We start from the raw sequence: 17,465 nt of genomic DNA on the forward strand, positions 1-17,465 counted from the left end.
TCACTACACTCTCTACATGAGATACATTCTTCACTCACTACACTCTCTACATGAGGTACATTCTTCACTCACTACACTCTCTCCATGAGATACATTCTTCACTCACTACACTCTCTACATGAGATACATTCTTCACTCACTACACTCTCTACATGAGGTACATTCTTCACTCACTACACGCTCTACATGAGATACATTCTTCGCTCACTACACTCTCTACATGAGAAATATTCTTCACTCAGTACACTCTCCACATGAGATATATTCTTCACTCACTACACTCTCTACATGAGATACATTCTTCACTCACTGCACTCTCTACATAAGAAATATTCTTCACTCAGTACACTCTCCACATGAGATACATTCTTCACTCACTGCACTCTCTACATGAGAAATATTCTTCACTCAGTACACTAGTCAAAAATAAGAAGGAGGCATATGACATGCATAGGCAGCTGGGATCAAGTGGATCCCTTGAAGAGTATAGAGATTGCCGGAGTAGAGTTAAGAGAGAAATCAGGAGGGCAAAAAGGGGATATGAGATTGCTTTGGCAGATCAGGCAAAGGTGAATCCAAAGAGCTTCTACAAATACATAAAGGGCAAAAGGGTAACTGGGGAGAGAGTAGGGCCTCTTAAGGATCAACAAGGTCATCTATGTGCGGAACCACAAGAGATGGGTGAGATCCTGAATGAATATTTCACATCGGTATTTACGGTTGAGAAAGGCATGGATGTTAGGGAACTTGGGGAAATAAATAGTGATGTCTTGAGGAGTGTACATATTACAGAGAGGGAGGTGCTGGAAGTCTTAACGCGCATCAAGGTAGATAAATCTCCGGGACCTGATGAAATGTATCCCAGGACGTTATGGGAGGTTCGGGAGGAAATTGCGGGTCCCCTAGCAGAGATATTTGAATCATCCACCGCTACAGGTGAGGTGCCTGAAGATTGGAGGGTAGCAAATGTTGTGCCTTTGTTTAAGAAGGGCGGCAGGGAAAAGCCTGGGAACTACAGACCAGTGAGCCTGACATCTGTAGTGGGTAAGTTGTTAGAGGGTATTCTGAGGGACAGGATCTACAGGCATTTGGAGAGGCAGGGACTGATTAGGAACAGTCAGCATGGTTTTGTGAGAGGAAAATCATGTCTCACGAATTTGATTGAGTTTTTTGAAGGGGTAACCAAGAAGATAGATGAGGGCTGTGCAGTGGACGTGGTCTACATGGACTTCAGCAAAGCATTTGACAAGGTACCGCAAGGTAGGTTGTTACATAAGGTTAAATCTCATGGGATCCAAGGTGAGGTAGCCAATTGGATACAAAATTGGCTTGACGACAGAAGACAGAGGGTGGTTGTCGAGGGTTGTTTTTCAAACTGGATGCCTGTGTCCAGCGGTGTGCCTCAGGGATCGGTGCTGGGTCCGCTGTTATTTGTTATTTATATTAATGATTTGGATGAGAATTTAGGAGGCATGGTTAGTAAGTTTGCAGATGACACCAAGATTGGTGGCATTGTGGACAGTGAAGAAGGTTATCTAGGATTGCAACGGGATCTTGATAAATTGGGCCAGTGGGCCGATGAATGGCAGATGGAGTTTAATTTAGATAAATGTGAGGTGATGCATTTTGGTAGATCGAATCGGGCCAGGACCTACTCCGTTAATGGTAGGGCGTTGGGGAGAGTTATAGAACAAAGAGATCTAGGAGTACAGATTCATAGCTCCTTGAAAGTGGAGTCACAGGTGGATAGGGTGGTGAAGAAGGCATTCAGCATGCTTGGTTTCATTGGTCAGAACATTGAATGCAGGAGTTGGGATGTCTTGTTGAAGTTGTACAGGGCATTGGTGAGGCCACACTTGGAGTACTGTGTACAGTTCTGGTCACCCTATTATAGAAAGGATATTATTAAACTAGAAAGAGTGCAGAAAAGATTTACTAGGATGCTACCGGGACTTGATGGTTTGACTTACAGGGAGAGGTTAGACAGACTGGGACTTTATTCCCTGGAGAGTAGGAGGTTAAGGGGTGATCTTATAGAAGTCTATAAAATAATGAGGGGCATAGATAAGGTCGATAGTCAAAATCTTTTCCCAAAGGTAGGGGAGTCTATAACGAGGGGGCACAGATTTAAGGTGAGAGGGGAGAGATACAAAAGGATCCAGAGGGGCAATTTTTTCACTCAAAGGGTGGTGAGTGTCTGGAACGAGCTGCCAGAGGCAGTAGTAGAGGCGGGTACAATTTTGTCTTTTAAAAAGCATTTGGACAGTTACATGGGGAAGATGGGTATCGAGGGATATGGGCCAAGTGCAGGCAATTGGGACTAGCTTAGTGGTATAAACTGGGCGACATGGACATGTTGGGCCGAAGGGCCTGTTTCCATGTTGTAACTTCTATGATTCGAGTACACTCTCTACATGAGATACATTCTTCACTCACTGCACTCTCTACATGAGAAATATTCTTCACTCACTACACTCTCCACATGAGATATATTCTTCACTCACTACACTCTCTACATGAGATACATTCTTCACTCACTAAACTCTCTGCATGAGATACATTCTTCACTCACTACACTCTCTACATGAGATACATTCTTCACTCACTACACTCTCTACATGAGATACATTCTTCACTTACTACACATTCTACATTAGCTAAAATCTTCACTCACTTCACTCTCCACATGGGATATATTCTTCACTCACCACACTCTCTACTTGAGATACATTCTTCACTCACTGCACTCTCTACATTAGCTAAAATCTTCACTCACTACACTCTCGAAATGAGATACATTCTTCACTCACTACACTCTGTACATGAGATACATTTTTCACTCACTACACTCTCTACATGAGATACATTCTTCACTCATTCCCTCTCTACATGAGCTATATTCCTCACTCGCTACACTCTCTACATGTGATAAATTCTTCACTCACTACACTCTCGACATTAGCTAAAATCTTCACTCACTTCACTCTCCACATGAGATACATTCTTCACTCACTGCACTCTCTATGAGAGATACATTCTTCACTCACTGCACTCTCTAAGTGAGGTACATTCTTCACTCACTACACTCTCTCAAGAGATATACTCTTCACTCACTACACTCGCCACATGAGAAAAATTCTTCACTCACTTCACTCGCTACTTGAGGTACATTCTTCACTCACTACACTCTCTACATGAGATATATTCTTCACTCACTGCACTCTCTACATGAGATATATTCTTCACTCACTACACTCTCTACATGAGATACATTCTTCACTCACAACACGCTCTACATGAGATACATTCTTCACTCACTACACTCTCGACATGAGATACATTCTTCACTCACTACACTCTCTTCATGAGAAATATTCTTCACTCACTACATTCTCTACATGAGATACATTCTTCACTCACTGCACTCTCTACATGAGATATATTCTTCACTCACTACACTCTCTACATGAGATACATTCTTCACTCACTACACTCTCTACATGAGATACATTCTTCACTCACTACACTCTGTACATGAGGTACATTCTTCACTCACGACAATCTTTACATGAGATACATTCTTCACTCACTACACTCTCTCCATGAGATATACTCTTCACTCACTACACTCTCTACATGAGATACATTCTTCACTCACTACACTCTCTACATGAGATACATTCTTCACTCCCTACACTCTCTACATGAGCTATATTCTTCACTCACTGCACTCTCTACATGAGATATATTCTTCACTCACTACACTCTCTACATGAGATACATTCTTCACTCACTACACTCTCTCCATGAGATACATTCTTCACTCCCTACACTCTCTACATGAGAAATATTCTTCACTCACTACACTCTCTACATGAGATACATTCTTCACTCACTAGACTCTCTACATTAGCTACATTTTTCACTCACAACCCTCTCTACATTTGACACGTTCTTCACTCACTACACTCTCTGCATGAGCTATATTCTTCACTCGCGACACTCTCTACATGAGATACATTCTTCACTCTCTGCACTCTCTACATTAGCTAAAATCTTCACTCACTTCACTCTCTACATGAGATACATTCTTCACTCACCACACTCTCTACTTGAGGTACATTCTTCACTCACTACACTCTCGAAATGAGATACATTCTTCACTCACTACACTCTCTCCATGAGATACATTCTTCACTCACTACACTCTCTCCATGAGATACATTCTTCACTCGCTACACTCTGTACATGAGGTACATTTTTCACTCACTACACTCTCTACATGAGGTACATTCTTCACTCATTCCCTCCCTACATGAGCTATATTCTTCACTCACTGCACTCTCTACATGAGATACATTCTTCACTCACTACACTCTCTCCATGAGATACATTCTTCACTCACTACACTCTCTCCATGAGGTACATTTTTCATTCACTTCACTCTCTACATGAGATAAATTCTTCACTCACTACACTCTCTACATTAGCTACATTTTTCACTCACTACACTCTCTCCATGAGGTACATTTTTCATTCACTTCACTCTCTGCATGAGATACATTCTTCACTCACTACACTCTCTCCATGAGATACATTCTTCACTCACTACACTCTCTACATGAGATACATTCTTCACTCACTACACTCGCTACTTGAGGTACATTCTTCACTCACTACACTCTCTCCATGAGATACATTCTTCACTCACTACACTCTCTCCATGAGATACATTCTTCACTCACTACACTCTCTACATGAGATACATTCTTCACTCACTACACTCTCTACATGAGATATATTCTTCACTCACTACACTCTCTACATGAGGTACATTCTTCACTCACTACACTCTCTACATGAGATACATTCTTCACTCACTACACTCTCTACATGAGATACATTCTTCACTCACTACACTCTCTACATGAGATATATTCTTCACTCAGTACACTCTCTACATGAGATACATTCTTCACTCACTACACTCTCTACATGAGATATATTCTTCACTCACTACACTCTCTACATGAGATACATTCTTCACTCACTACACTCTCTACATGAGATATATTCTTCACTCACTACACTCTCTACATGAGATACATTCTTCACTCACTACACTCTCTACATGAGATACATTCTTCACTCACTACACTCTCTACATGAGATATATTCTTCACTCACTACACTCTCTACATGAGGTACATTCTTCACTCACTACACTCTCTACATGAGATACATTCTTCACTCACTACACTCTCTACATGAGATATATTCTTCACTCACTACACTCTACATGAGATACATTCTTCACTCACTACACTCTCTACATGAGATATATTCTTCACTCACTGCACTCTCTACATGAGGTACATTCTTCACTCACTACACTCTCTACATGAGATACATTCTTCACTCACTACACTCTCTACATGAGATATATTCTTCACTCACTACACTCTCTACATGAGGTACATTCTTCACTCACTACACTCTCTACATGAGATACATTCTTCACTCACTACACTCTCTACATGAGGTACATTCTTCACTCACTACACTCTCTCCATGAGATACATTCTTCACTCACTATACTCTCTCCATGAGATACATTCTTCACTCACTACACTCTCTACATGAGGTACATTCTTCACTCACTACACTCTCTACATGAGATACATTCTTCGCTCACTACACTCTCTACCCGATTTACATTCTTCACTCACTCCTGACTTTGAGTTACATTAATTCTGAGGATTGGAACTTTTCCGCGTTTCAGGCTCCTGGTTTCAGCTTCATGTCCTCGCAATTCAGGTGGAACAGATGCGGAGTAAAGCTTCCTCTACTCTATCCCACAGCTTACCACAGTTCCAGCCTCAGAAATGGACAGAGTTTCTCGAATAGTGTGGTAATATTCCATTTCCCGTACCAGATATCTTCATGTCTTCATGATCTGGCTTTACAGTTTAAAGTGATGCTTCCTGCTTTGACACTTCCACCAATCGGCTGAAGTTACACATTGGAAAGTTTCCACTTCTGTCGCAAATTTGTACTTTTTGTCCGATGTACCTGTACCCACAATTGACTGCACTCTGACTGCCCAAAGCCAATACATCGAGACCCTTTCCAACCAACACAATGAGGGAAATCTCTTCCCCTCAGTCTGAGCTCGTGTTCAAAGCGGATCCCAGAGGTGTAAGGCCAATGTTTCGTCCACTTGGGCACTTGATTTCCCCCAACCCTCCTCCCATTAAGTGGATCAGCTGCACTGTGTAATTGTTTTTTTTAACTCTTTATCTCTCGCCAGGGATGGCCTTTGCACTGCTGACCTCCGTGGCGCCAATTTATGGACTCTACACCTCCTTCTTCCCTGTCATGTTGTACATGCTGTTTGGAACCGGACGGCATGTGTCCACAGGTAAGGTTTTTTTCCCACGATACATCCTGGCTGAAGTTTATGTCCTGAGAGACCATCCCAGGATTGTGGGGAAGGCTGTTACACCCACCTTTTCTACAGCAGATTTCAAAACCCGATACACCCAGGAGTAGGACCAGGAGAATCTACTCCAGTATCTGCATGCATTTAGCTCCCACCTTCATCACTGCCATTCACAAAAAGAGGTTTCTCATTATCTCATCAGGCTGGCTGCCGATTTCTACATCACCTTGTGTGAATGGGCAGGCCTGGGGCTCCATTACAGCTGGGAGGTAGAACAAATAGAACATTAAGTGATATAAATCATGGCCAATGTGGTCTCCTGGACTGGTTTTGATTGCTGGGAGGTGGGGTTGTTGTGAATTGCCCTCAGCAAGGCGCTTCATAGGGTTTGCACAAATAAAATAAAATCTCTTTTCATGATTGTAGGGCATCAAACTAGTGGAAGTATAAATCAGACCCACAGCATAGATAGGCTCTATTCTGGTGCCAATATGGATACTTAAGGAGGAGACAGATTCACAATTCTATTGCCCACACTCTCACCCCTGCAAGAATGAGGTTAATGACCAGTTCATCTGTTTTGTTGATGTTGGTGAAGGGATCAGTGTTTGACCAGGACACCGAGAGAAACCCCCAGCTCTCCTTCAAAACAGTGCCATGGGATCTTTCACTCCCATCTGAACAAGCAGGTTTAACGTCTCATCCAAAAGACGGCACCTCTGACAATGCAGCACTCTCTCTGTGTTGCATTGCAGTGTTACACAAGCCGATGTGCTCCGGTCTCTAGTGGGGTTTGGAACCCACGCCCTTCTGACTCAGGTGAAAGTATTTCCAATGGAGCCATCTAAAGGCTTTGCGTTCTGAAGTAAAGAGAAAACTAAGCATAAATTGGAGGGCAGAGTGAGCGCTGGGTTTGCTTTCTGAATCAGTATTGGTAAATTGCCACTCTTTATTGTTGAGAATATGCTCTCCTCTTTCCAGGTACCTTTGCTGGGATTAGTTTGATGACTGGTTCTGTCGTCGAGCGCTTGGTTCCGCGTCAAATGGGGTTGAACATAACAAATCTGGAAGATCCAGAGCTAGAGAAGCAAAGGATATCCATCGCATCAGCAGTGACCTTTCTCTCGGGACTTATGATGGTAATTGTTCTGACTGTTCCTTTTATTTTCTGTTCTCCCTTCCTCTCCTGAAAGTGCTGTGTCTTGCTGGGGTTCAGTTCATCGGGCTCCAGGCATCCTCCTGTACCCCGCACAAGTGGCCAAACTGCGCAGGTGAGGCCGAGCAACGAGAGTTAGCAGGCCGGTCAAACCATGGGGAGGCATCACAGCCCCGTTCTTCCCTGATGTCTATGTGTACGTACTTTCCAGCAGGTGTCACTATGGATCGTGACCAGAGGCGGGAGCCAATTGCCGACTGTTCACCTCCCTAGCCTTGGTAGTCTGATGCCACTTGGAGTCGCAGACTGAGGTTAGCTAGCTCAGCACAGATCGGGATTGAAGATGGGACCTGTATGGTCCAGTAGCACAGAGCAATTATTTACTGAGCCTACAAGTGGAAATATGGTTCAAAATTAGAAAATAAATTGGCCAGGAGTGTTGGTGCTTCTATTTGTTTATTTATTTTCGCTTTAAGAATTGTTTCCCAGCAGTTTGTGCTCTCCAGATACAACAAATTTTGAGGCCTAGATTTTGTAATATTTTAAATTTGGTTAATAAGCCAAGATCCTGTGGAAATTTGGTTCACATTGGCGCTCTTACCCAGAATGCATCACATCAAGAAGGAACAATTAAGCCCTCATGAGGATTCTGGTCCTGAAATTCCCGAGGGATTCTTCTGGTCTTCCACCAGAGTTACGACAGGAGACTGGGGGAGTCCCCACGGAATTTCAGAGCCTCTGTTTCAAAGGGAAAGTAATTCATTCCATGCGATGCACTTTGAGAGGTTTCTGAGAGATGACACACTATATAAGTGCGATTTTGTTTTCCTTCTTTCTTGGTTCGCTCCAAGTTATGCATCAATTTTGGTGGAAAGGTGACAAGCAACCTGCTCCCAGTCCTCTGCCAATGTCAACCTGAAACTGTCCACCAGCATGTCTGATAGAGCGACCTCCGATGATATTTCCTCCCTCCCTGTGAAGAACAGTCTAGTCCCCAAATGGCTTCTCTCAACAGTCGACTTGGCGGAGATTGGAAACTCATGTGGAGGATTATGGGGGCGACCAGGACCAAAACCATCCCCTATCATTCCATGATGCCAGATCTCAGCACTCCAATGCACCATAACCCCTGTGCTGCAGAAGTCCAGTTTATTAAATAAAGTGAAGTTCTGCTTTAAAATATGCAGAATTCTTCCTTCATTGTGTATGTATTTAACCCTGAAACTTCTCCGTGAATCAGTGAACCTGCGTGTTCCTACTGCTATCATGGTCACGAAGTCTGAGGATTCAATCTGTTCAGGCTATTCTCTTTCTGTTCCAGATCTGTATGTTTGTTCTGCGGCTGGGATTCTTTTCCACCTACTTGTCTGACCCAATCGTTAAGGCGTTTACCAGCGGCACTGCGTTCCACGTCACCATCTCCCAACTCAACACCATGCTCGGACTGCGGCTTCCGCGCTTCACTGGACCCTTCACCATCTTTAAGGTTGGCATTTATGCTCAGAGGACTATGTCGGGTGAATTTCCTCATTTGCCTGGCTGCTCTGGAGGTGGGTAACTGCCCTGACTCAGTGTGCTACCTCCATCCTTGCGGCTTGCAACTCCTCCTTCAGAGGAGAGTGACCTTCTGTGCTGCACCTCCAGGATGTCCTCTGCAAATAGCGGAGTTTGCCCCACGTTTTCAGATATTACATAGAATTACAGCACAGAAACAGGCCATTCAGTCAAACAGGTCTATGCTGGTGTTTATGCTCCACACGAGCCTCCTCCCCCTCTACTTCATCTAACCCTATCAACATATCCTTCTATTCCTTTCTACCTCATGTGTTTATCTAGCTTCCCCTTAAATGCATCTATGCTAGTCGCCTCAACTACTCCTTGTGGTAACGAGTTCCATATTCTAACTTTTCTCTGAGTAAAGACGATTCTCCTGAATTCCTTATTGGATTTATTAGTGACTATCTTATATTTATGGCCCCTAGTTTTGTACTTCTCCACAAGTGGAAACATTTTCTCTACATCTACCCTATCAAACCCTTTCATTATCTTAAAGACCTCTATCAGGTCACCCCTCAGCCTTCTCTTTTCTAGAGAAAAGAGCCCCAGCCTGTTCAATCTTTCCTAATAGGTATAACCTCTCAGTTCTGGTATCATCTTTGTAAATCATTTTTGCACTTTCTCCAATGCCTCTATATCCTTTTTGTAATATGGAGACCAGAACTGTTCACAGTGCTCCAAGTGTGGTCTAACCAAGGTTCTATACAAGTTTAACATAACTTCTCTGCTTTTGAATTCTACTCCTCTAGAAATGAAACCCAGTGTTTGGTTTGCATTTTTAATGGCGTTGCTACTTTTAATGATTTGTGAATATGTATGTACGTGCAATCAAATGTTTGCACAGCAGGCGGTAAGTTTTCTATGAACAACCTCTGCTCCCCTTTAATCATCATCAGCAGCCCTTTAAAAGCTGCTGCCCGGACAAATTTCCTCTCCCCCCCCCCACCCCATGCCTATTTTTCTTGCATAGGGAACCTTTTATAATGAGAAGGAGGGGCTAATCTCCCCAAATATTGGCGATGCCAGCCTATTTCTGGCATGGGCACTGCCCCAATTTTGCCAGTCCTGTAAAATCAGCGCAAATCGTAGAAATATGATTGCAATCTCCTTACCTATCCGACCTCATGAGGCTCAATGCCTTTCAGAGACCACTTCCTTTCAATTCAATGGTCTGCGTTTCCATGCAGTTAACTCTTTTCCCTGGGAGGGCCAGGCACCTTTTGTGCCCCTCGCCCCTCCTATTGCACTCCAGTTCCGCAGTACAGATTAAGACAGGGTGGTTTGGAACACTGAAATTCATTCACTGCTCTTTGTGAGTACGTTTGGCAGTGTCAAGCTTGGAATCTTTGGGGCAGGTAAGCAAAATCAGCAAAAAGTGCCACCCCTCCCAGCTCAGTGCCACTCACTAACTTTTTGTTGAGGGTCATAATGCCTTGTTCGAGGACCACCGTCAGATATGTTGTGATATACTGTACCATGAAGTGATAGGACTGCCCACCACAAGCTCCTGATTTCAATCATGCGATTGGCCAAATGGAAAACGGCCACTTCCCCACAGAAAGACAAGAACCTCGAAGAAGTAATAATTTGATTAAATGGTTCTATTTTAACAGGGGCCCTCTCACTCACTGGATGGAAGCAGGAATAACCCCTGATAGGATTTCTTTGCTTTCTGTAGCTGGAGAGCAAGGAAAGGAGAGGGAACGGTACTGAATGCCAGCTCGGGCAACGTCCCACAGCCCGATAGGCCACAAGTAGATAGATAGAGGTATTCAAAATCATGAAAGTTCTAGACAGAGTAGATAGAGAGATACTGTTCCCATTGGCGGAAGGGTCAAGAATCAGAGGACATAGGTTTAAGGTGATTGGCAAAAGAACCAAAGGTGACATTTGGAAAAACTTTTTTACACAGCGAGTGGTTAGGATCTGGAACCCACTGCCCGAGGGGGTGGTGGAGGCAGATTCAACCATGGCCTTCAAAAGGGAACTGGATAAATACTTGAAGGGAAAAAAATTGCAGGGCTACGGGGATAGGGCGGGGAAGTGGGACTAGCCGGATCGCTCTTGCAGGGAGCCGGCACGGGCTCGACGGGCCGAATGGCCTCCTTCCGTGCTGTAACCATTCTATGATTCTAAATGGAGCCTCAGGGGCTTTTTGGGGCGATTTTCCGCATATCAGGAAGTTGTATGCCCCCAGCCCGTGATCTTGTTGACCACATTGGATGGGAAATCACGACTTGGGGTACGGACTTTCCTGATAGGCTCTGCTGGCATTTTTCGGGAGCGGCAAGGTGGAAAATTCTCTGAGGATGAAGGGGAACTGGGCTTCAAACGGACCACATTATGAGGGCCATTAGGAGGCTAGTTATCTGGGACCAGGTCACCTTTGTGTACCCTCTTGGTCAGGGAATGGTTCACAGTGTGGGGAAAGTAAAAGAGAGCAGGGGGGGCAGTCTTTTAAAAGAAATTGTATCAGGTAAAACAGAAAGAACGAAGGAAATGTTTCAACTGACTGAAATGAATGAGAGCACTGTCTTTTTTTCCCCCCCAGACACTGGCATCAATACTTGGAGCTCTCTCCATGACAAACATTGTAGAGCTGATTATTTCTTTGATTTGCCTCAGTGTGCTCATTCCAACGAAAGAAATCAATAGCCGTTTCCGACAGAAATTCCGGACCCCCATCCCCATCGAGATCATCATGGTAAGGGAACAACAGCAGGTGAGGTCAGTCACTGGCCCAAGGCTCCATTGCTTACTTATTCCCGAGGGGAAGGATAGAAATTGATGCAAATTGATCCACTCGTGTGGGATTCCACAGCTTCAGAATGAAAATGTACAGCACAATGCACCAAAATCACTAGTCCTATTTGGAGGGAAGCTGGAATCATGAGTGTAACGTGTGCATGTTAGAAATAAACATAGGAACAGGAGGAGGCCATTCAGCCCCTCAGGCCTGACACACCATTCAATGAGATCATGGCTGATCTGTATCTTAATCCCATTTTCCCCGCCTTTGCTCCATATCCATCGATACCTTCACCTAAAAGAAATCTACCAACCTCAGTCTTGAAAGCTCCAATTGACCCCCAGCATCCACAGCCTTTTGGGAGAAGAGAGTTCCAGATTTCCACTACCATTTGTGTGAAAATGTGCTTCCTGGTTTCCCTTCGATAAGGCCTAGCTCTAATTTTAATATTATGTCCCCTCGTTCTGGATTCCCCCACCAGAGGAAATAGTTTCTCCGTATGTACCTTATCGAATCCCTTAATCATTTTAAACACCACAATTAGATCACCCATCAACCTTCTCTACTCAATGGAGTACAAGCCTAGTCTATGCAACCTGTCCTCTTAAATTAACCCTCGAAGCCCCTTCCCCACAATCGCACACAGAACCCTATTAGAGTGTTATCCTTTCACCTGTGGGATCCGGCCTCCAATCCACCTCAAACAGGTATGTTTAAGAATGTCTCCCTTTGCAAGCTGGCACTTATGCTGCATGAGGTTGGGTGGGGTCACTTCAGAGAAGATAACAGCAATTCCTATAGAATGCTTCGCACGTACAGAGAGACATCTCAAAGTGTTACAAGGTGACAGCAAAACAGTGCTGATTTCAATCCACTTATTACTTTGATAATGTCAGCTGATATATTCAAATCACCTTATCCAGTCTGCCCCGTCCTAAAGCCAGAAGTTGTAGGACTTACAGTTTTTGCGCTAGATTTTTTTTAAAAATGCCTTTATCTGGAGTTCAACAACAGAGACCAAATCCGAGGAACGCCCTCTACTAGAACAGTCATTCCAAACCATTCTATCAGCTGTCCATTCATCAAGGTCCCAATGTGTACAAGTCCACAACACAGTCATTTTCAAATTCAGCATTCAGATGCAGGAGGCTACAAGAAGTTGGATGGACAAATTCAGTAGTAACCCTCCTGAGTCACGCTCCTGTCAATACGTCTGACTGCTATAGGTAATATCGCCATCACTTCTTTCTTTCTTTCTTTCTTATTCCTTTCTCTCTATTTTTCTCTGCCATTCTCTCTTTCCGTCTTTTTCTTCTTTCACTCTTTCTTCTTTTCCCTTCTTTATTTCTCTCTCTGTCCTTCTTTCTCTCTCTGTCTGTCTGTCTCCCTCCCACTGGAAATTTCCTCGGGGATTCTTCCAATCGGCAGCTGTAACTTTGCCAGATCTTTAGAAACTCTGTTTACGCGGCTTATCTGGTGCGCCCGCCAATCTTCTGCTGAAGTTATAGTGGCTGATTGGGAGGAGTACAAGGAAATTCCTGGCATCTGTGTCTCTCTCTATCTCTCTGTCTCTCTGTCTCTGTTTCTCTCCGTCTCTGTCTCTCTGTCTCGCTCTCTCGCTCTGTCTCGCTCTCTCGCTCTGTCTCTGTCTCTCTCTCTCTCTGTGTCTCTCTCTATCTCTCTGTCTCTCTGTCTCTGTTTCTCTCCGTCTCTGTCTCTCTGTCTCGCTCTCTCACTCTGTCTCTCTCTCCCTCTCTCTCTGTGTCTCTCTCTATCTCTCTGTCTCTGTTTCTCTCCGTCTGTGTCTCTCGCTCTATCTCTCACTCTGTCTCTCTCTCTCTCTCTCTTTGTGTCTCTGTCTGTCTCTGTTTCTCTAGTTGGCTTTCTTGCTCTGTCTCTATCTCTGTCACTGTCTCTGTCTCTGTCTTCCTTGCTCTGGCGCTCCCTCTCCCTGTCGCCCTCTTTTTCACTCTTTCTCTTTTCTGCCTGCCCCATCCTTCCACTTAATAAACTCACAGGACTTTTCTCCTCATTGCCTAAAATATTTTAACAACACAGTGAAAGCTGTTCCCATTATCAGCTATTTTCGTCCAATTTAGTCGCCAAGTAATCTGCCAAGTTACAAATGATTCTATTTTATAAGCTATCATTGTCTGATCATTTAAAGGTGTAGCACATGTCACAGAGCTCAGCGAACTCAAACATCGAATGGCCACTCACGTGGATGCTAACTTTACATTTTTAAATATTCGTTTGCACTGGTTAAAAAATAGCCTTTCCTCCTCATCTTAAAGAAAAAAAGATCTTGCATTTCTATCACGTCTTTCATGGCCTCAGGACGTCCAAAAGTGCTTTACAGCCAATCATGTATTTTTTGAAATGTAGTCACTGTTGTAATGTAGGAAACGCGGCAGCCAATTTGCGCACAGCAAGATCCCACAAACAGTACTGTGATAACGACCAGATAATCTGTTATAGTGATGTCGGTTGAGGGATAAATATTGGCCTGGACACCGAGGAGCACTCCCCTGCTCTTCTTTGAAATAGTGGCCGTGTGATCTTTTACATCCACCTGAGTGGGCAGACGGGGCCTCGGTTTAACGTCTCATCCAAAAGACAGCACCTCTGACAGCGCAGCACTCCCTCAGTACTGTACTGGGAGTTTCAGCCTAGATTTTGTCCTCAAGCCTCTGGAGTGGGACTTGAACTCATGACCTTCTGACTCAGGCAAGAGTGCTGCCAACTGAGCCATGGCTAAATTGAACCTGCAAATCAAGTAATGTTTTACTGGCCTCTGATCTATTTCTATTGAGATGTGTTGAATATACAAAGTTCTGATCATTTGAAATGAATAAAAGTATCAGATTTAAACGGGCCACTTTGCTTCTCAACAGGTTATAGTGGCCACTGCGATCACCTTTGCTACGTCCCTTGACGAGTGCTGCAATGTCCAGATAGTGGGACATATCCCTGCAGGGTGAGTTCACCTTTCTCAAGAAGATTAAAACCATAGTAAGGAATGGTGTGCGACAGTTACCACAAGTGACATGTGTGAACAGTTGTGAGTTGGGTCTCGCGACTCCTGCTCAGTGGGTCCTTTTGCCTTGAGGTAAACGTTCCAGCTTGCAAGCGACGTATGATTGAAGGTTCTGGATCATCGAGCTGAATCAGTTTGCCAGGGCACAAAATTTTTCTAGTCGGGTCCCCTGGCAATCGCACATGATTCATTTAGGCTGTAGTTCCAGGTCTGAGACTGGGAGTTCGGCCTCCAGTCAGGTAGTTGCCCATTTACATGGCCCGGCTGGAACTCCTACTTTCCTACCCTTCTGTTGAGGAAGGGCTGCAGTCTAATCCAGGACCTCGATATGCCGGGTCCTGGCCATCCCTGGCAGTTTCCACAGAGGCCTTGTTGGGAGTACAGCCTGCGACCGCCCCCAAACAAGGTCAATGGGGTAAGGAAGGGACATAGCCAGGGGAGGGGACTCCCAGACCAGGAGTTTCCATGTCCCCGGCCTAACAGGACATTGGCGGATGTGGAACTCATCTGAGAGTCCTGGCCTGGGACATGACCTGGATCCGGGCGTTGGGCAGCAGATCCTGGACCTAGCACCCTAGGCTGCCATTTCCAGCCTCCTTTGGGAGGCAGGCACCCCACCGTTATTTAAATTAGATGACCTTCTCCTGACCCCGTGAACTTTGGCAGGGTCAGTGCTAGAGGTCATCAGCGAGCAGATCCCAGCACTTATGCTAGAATCAATGCTCTGTGTATTTTGAGGCCTAAATGCTTTAAGTTCTTGGGCGGCAGTCTACACATTTAAATTAACTGGAAACTATTTCACAGCAACACTAAAGTTGCAGTATAAATGCACCCTTAAACTCTTTGGTAAAGGATCACATATATAGAATGGGCGTGTGTGGGTGTAGAAGTTCCTGGAATGTCTCTCACCCGCAATAATTCCCTACCAAGCTGATCTCGAAGTTACGCGGCAGATCAGGAAGTTTATTTTGTCGGAAGCATGTGGTACAGGGACTGTAACAGTCAACATGCCTCTGCGTGCTGCTCCACCAAGTCTATCTAATGTGACCTCAGCATTCAACTGCTGGAAGCCCATTTGATGGGTGGTTTCAGTAGCTGCAATACCAGAACAGTAGACCTCCAACCGAGAGGTCCAAGTTCAATTCCCCAACTCGGTGGCCTTTGTCAGTTATGACACAATTGTCTGGGGGAGGCCGAAAAAAAATACACGGAAAAGGTGTCCTTTTAGACACTGCTCAAGTCCAAGGCACTTGTAGGTCAGGTACTCAAGGTAGTCATGGAGATACACATGGGCTGCGCCCTGCTCTCAAAGAGAATGAATAGATTGAAGGGAAGGCAGCCTGGGAGGGGCAGAGGAGGACATGTTTAGGCGCCAGGTTCTTATCGCGATGGCTTTGGATAGAGTTAGATCCTCGTTTTATAAGATGGTGGTAGTTTAAAGAAGCAGCTGACGTCAGAAATTGGAGGCACAGGCAAAGTACCTTCTTGGCACCCACAAAGTTTCTATATTTTACACCTCACCAAAGGCTGCCCAGCGCCAAGTTGTAATGTTGACAGGACAAGCCACATTGGGGGTGAAACAGGCGATGGCCAATCGGTGGACCGTTTCCATTGAGGTCCATTGCGGTGTAGAACGGGCGGCCGATTCGCTATCTCTCGTTACATCCTGACGCTCAAGACCAATTTCACCCCCCATTAACGGAAGAAATCGCTGGAAATGATGGATCGGAAGTCTTTGAGCATCAGTCTGAAGAGGAAGGGTGAAAGGCAATATATTTGCAGCCAATACCTGGGTGGGTTCCATTTAGCTTCTGACACCTGCATCTGAACTTAAAGGGGACACCAACAAAACTTGATGAAAGGTCTTCGACTTGAAACGTTACCTCTGTTTCTTTCTCCACAGATACTGCCTGACTTTCTGAGCTTCTCCAGCATTTTCTGTTTTTATTTCAGATTTCCAGCATCCACAGTATTTTGCTTTTGACCAACAAAAGTTAAACTGGTGTCTTTTCACCTTCTCTGTTAATTGTCTTGATCCATCTCAAAAGGTCATGAAATAACCCATTGTCTGCATTTTCTTCTCAGATTCCCAAACCCTCAGTTGCCAGCCTTGGGGAGCATCCCAAACATAGTTGGAGACACGATGGCGATTACCTTTGTTGGCTACGCAGTGTCTGTATCACTGGCTATGATCTATGCGGACAAGCACAGATACAAGATTGACCCCAACCAGGTCCGTGACTTCAAAATGCAGACTATCCCTTGAAAGGCCATAGGAGTATTTTCGTTTCACAAACCCCTAATTCGTAGCTGTGTGTGGACAGGTCTCAAGAAAAGGCACATTCTCTCACCTCAAAAAAAAACCAAGGGTGCCGAGGAGGTCTAACCCACAGAAAATATAGGATCCATTTCTTCCCTCCAGTTTTCTCCTCTCCTTAAGGTGCTGACCCATGACGGAGAATGCTTCTTCAAGTGTGAGCTGAGTTGGTGACTTTTGGCAGACTATTTTCCCATTTAGGGCATC

At 44.6% G+C, this 17,465-nt stretch overlaps 1 protein-coding gene across 2 annotated transcripts in view; it reads left to right on the forward strand.

Annotated features, from left to right (window-relative positions):
- Positions 1-17,465, forward strand: part of slc26a10 (solute carrier family 26 member 10) — a 94,615-nt gene that overhangs the window by 23,131 nt on the left and 54,019 nt on the right. For both annotated transcript variants that reach the window (XM_067976721.1, XM_067976723.1), the window contains exons 2-7: positions 6,311-6,421; positions 7,424-7,581; positions 8,920-9,084; positions 11,707-11,859; positions 14,799-14,881; positions 17,027-17,174. In XM_067976721.1, coding sequence (XP_067832822.1) covers positions 6,311-6,421; positions 7,424-7,581; positions 8,920-9,084; positions 11,707-11,859; positions 14,799-14,881; positions 17,027-17,174 — 818 coding nt within the window. The remainder of the gene's footprint in view (positions 1-6,310; positions 6,422-7,423; positions 7,582-8,919; positions 9,085-11,706; positions 11,860-14,798; positions 14,882-17,026; positions 17,175-17,465) is intronic.

Source organism: Heptranchias perlo, chromosome X, assembly GCF_035084215.1.
Source record: "Heptranchias perlo isolate sHepPer1 chromosome X, sHepPer1.hap1, whole genome shotgun sequence".
NCBI classification, from domain to species: domain Eukaryota; kingdom Metazoa; phylum Chordata; class Chondrichthyes; order Hexanchiformes; family Hexanchidae; genus Heptranchias; species Heptranchias perlo.